The 732-nt window shown below is 48.3% G+C and overlaps 1 protein-coding gene across 1 annotated transcript in view; it reads left to right on the top strand.

Moving 5' to 3' along the window:
• Positions 1 to 237: 237 nt before the first annotated feature.
• EMH_0091860 (uncharacterized protein) overlaps positions 238 to 732 on the top strand; it is a gene marked incomplete at both ends in the record, with an annotated part of 966 nt that continues 471 nt past the window's right edge. Inside the window, one exon of the mRNA XM_013501774.1 lies at positions 238 to 732. Within this exon, the coding sequence (XP_013357228.1) occupies positions 238 to 732 (495 nt within the window).

The following is a 732-nucleotide window of genomic DNA, read 5'->3' as shown; positions in this document are numbered from 1 at the left end:
AGCTCGATTTATATCTTTTTCATCAGCTAGTCATGTATTAAGAGCTCTACNGAATATAAAATATCTATACAAGCTCGATTTATATCTTTTTCATCAGCTAGTCATGTATTAAGAGCTCTACATAAAGGTATTATACACCTCGCTGATGCTAGGGTTTTGTTTGAGTATATAAGCCCCAGAGCTAGACTACCATATAGGGTTAGGCCTACATGCGCTGTAGGTGCAGCTAGGCTGTGGATGGTTATACAAAACAAAGAGGGAATGACATCCCTAGAGGAGCTACATGAGGTGCTAGAGAAGCTACCTGACAGCAACGAGAAAAGGGTGGGGGTGCTGGAGCAGCACCTGCAGCATACGGTGGTTAGTGTTTTACCCCCTGGGGTTGTTGTTCTTGTATTGGGGGTTGAGGAAGCAGCAGAAGCTTTATTATCGAGGTCTGTTGCTGCTGTCTTTGGTATGGCCACGCAGCAACGCAAGCTGCTGCGCTCTCTCCTTCACTTAGAAAAAAAAATGACGGAGAGAGAAGAAAGACCCTGGGAGAAAGCAACAGAAACAAACAGCAGCAGCAGCAGCAGCAGCAGCAGCAGCGGGGGGGGCAGCAGCAGCAGCAGCAGCAGCAGCAGCGGGGGCAGCACTCCTACTACTATGCATGCGGGGCAGGATATTCTGCGTTTTGATTCTCCCTTTAATTCTCCGGGGAGCAGATCACCAGTGGGTCTATCACCAGACGCT

The sequence above is a fragment of the Eimeria mitis genome, genomic scaffold (assembly GCF_000499745.2).
Source record: "Eimeria mitis Houghton genomic scaffold, Emh_scaff7536, whole genome shotgun sequence".
NCBI lineage: Eukaryota > Apicomplexa > Conoidasida > Eucoccidiorida > Eimeriidae > Eimeria > Eimeria mitis.
This window is presented reverse-complemented; position numbering and strand designations above follow the sequence as displayed.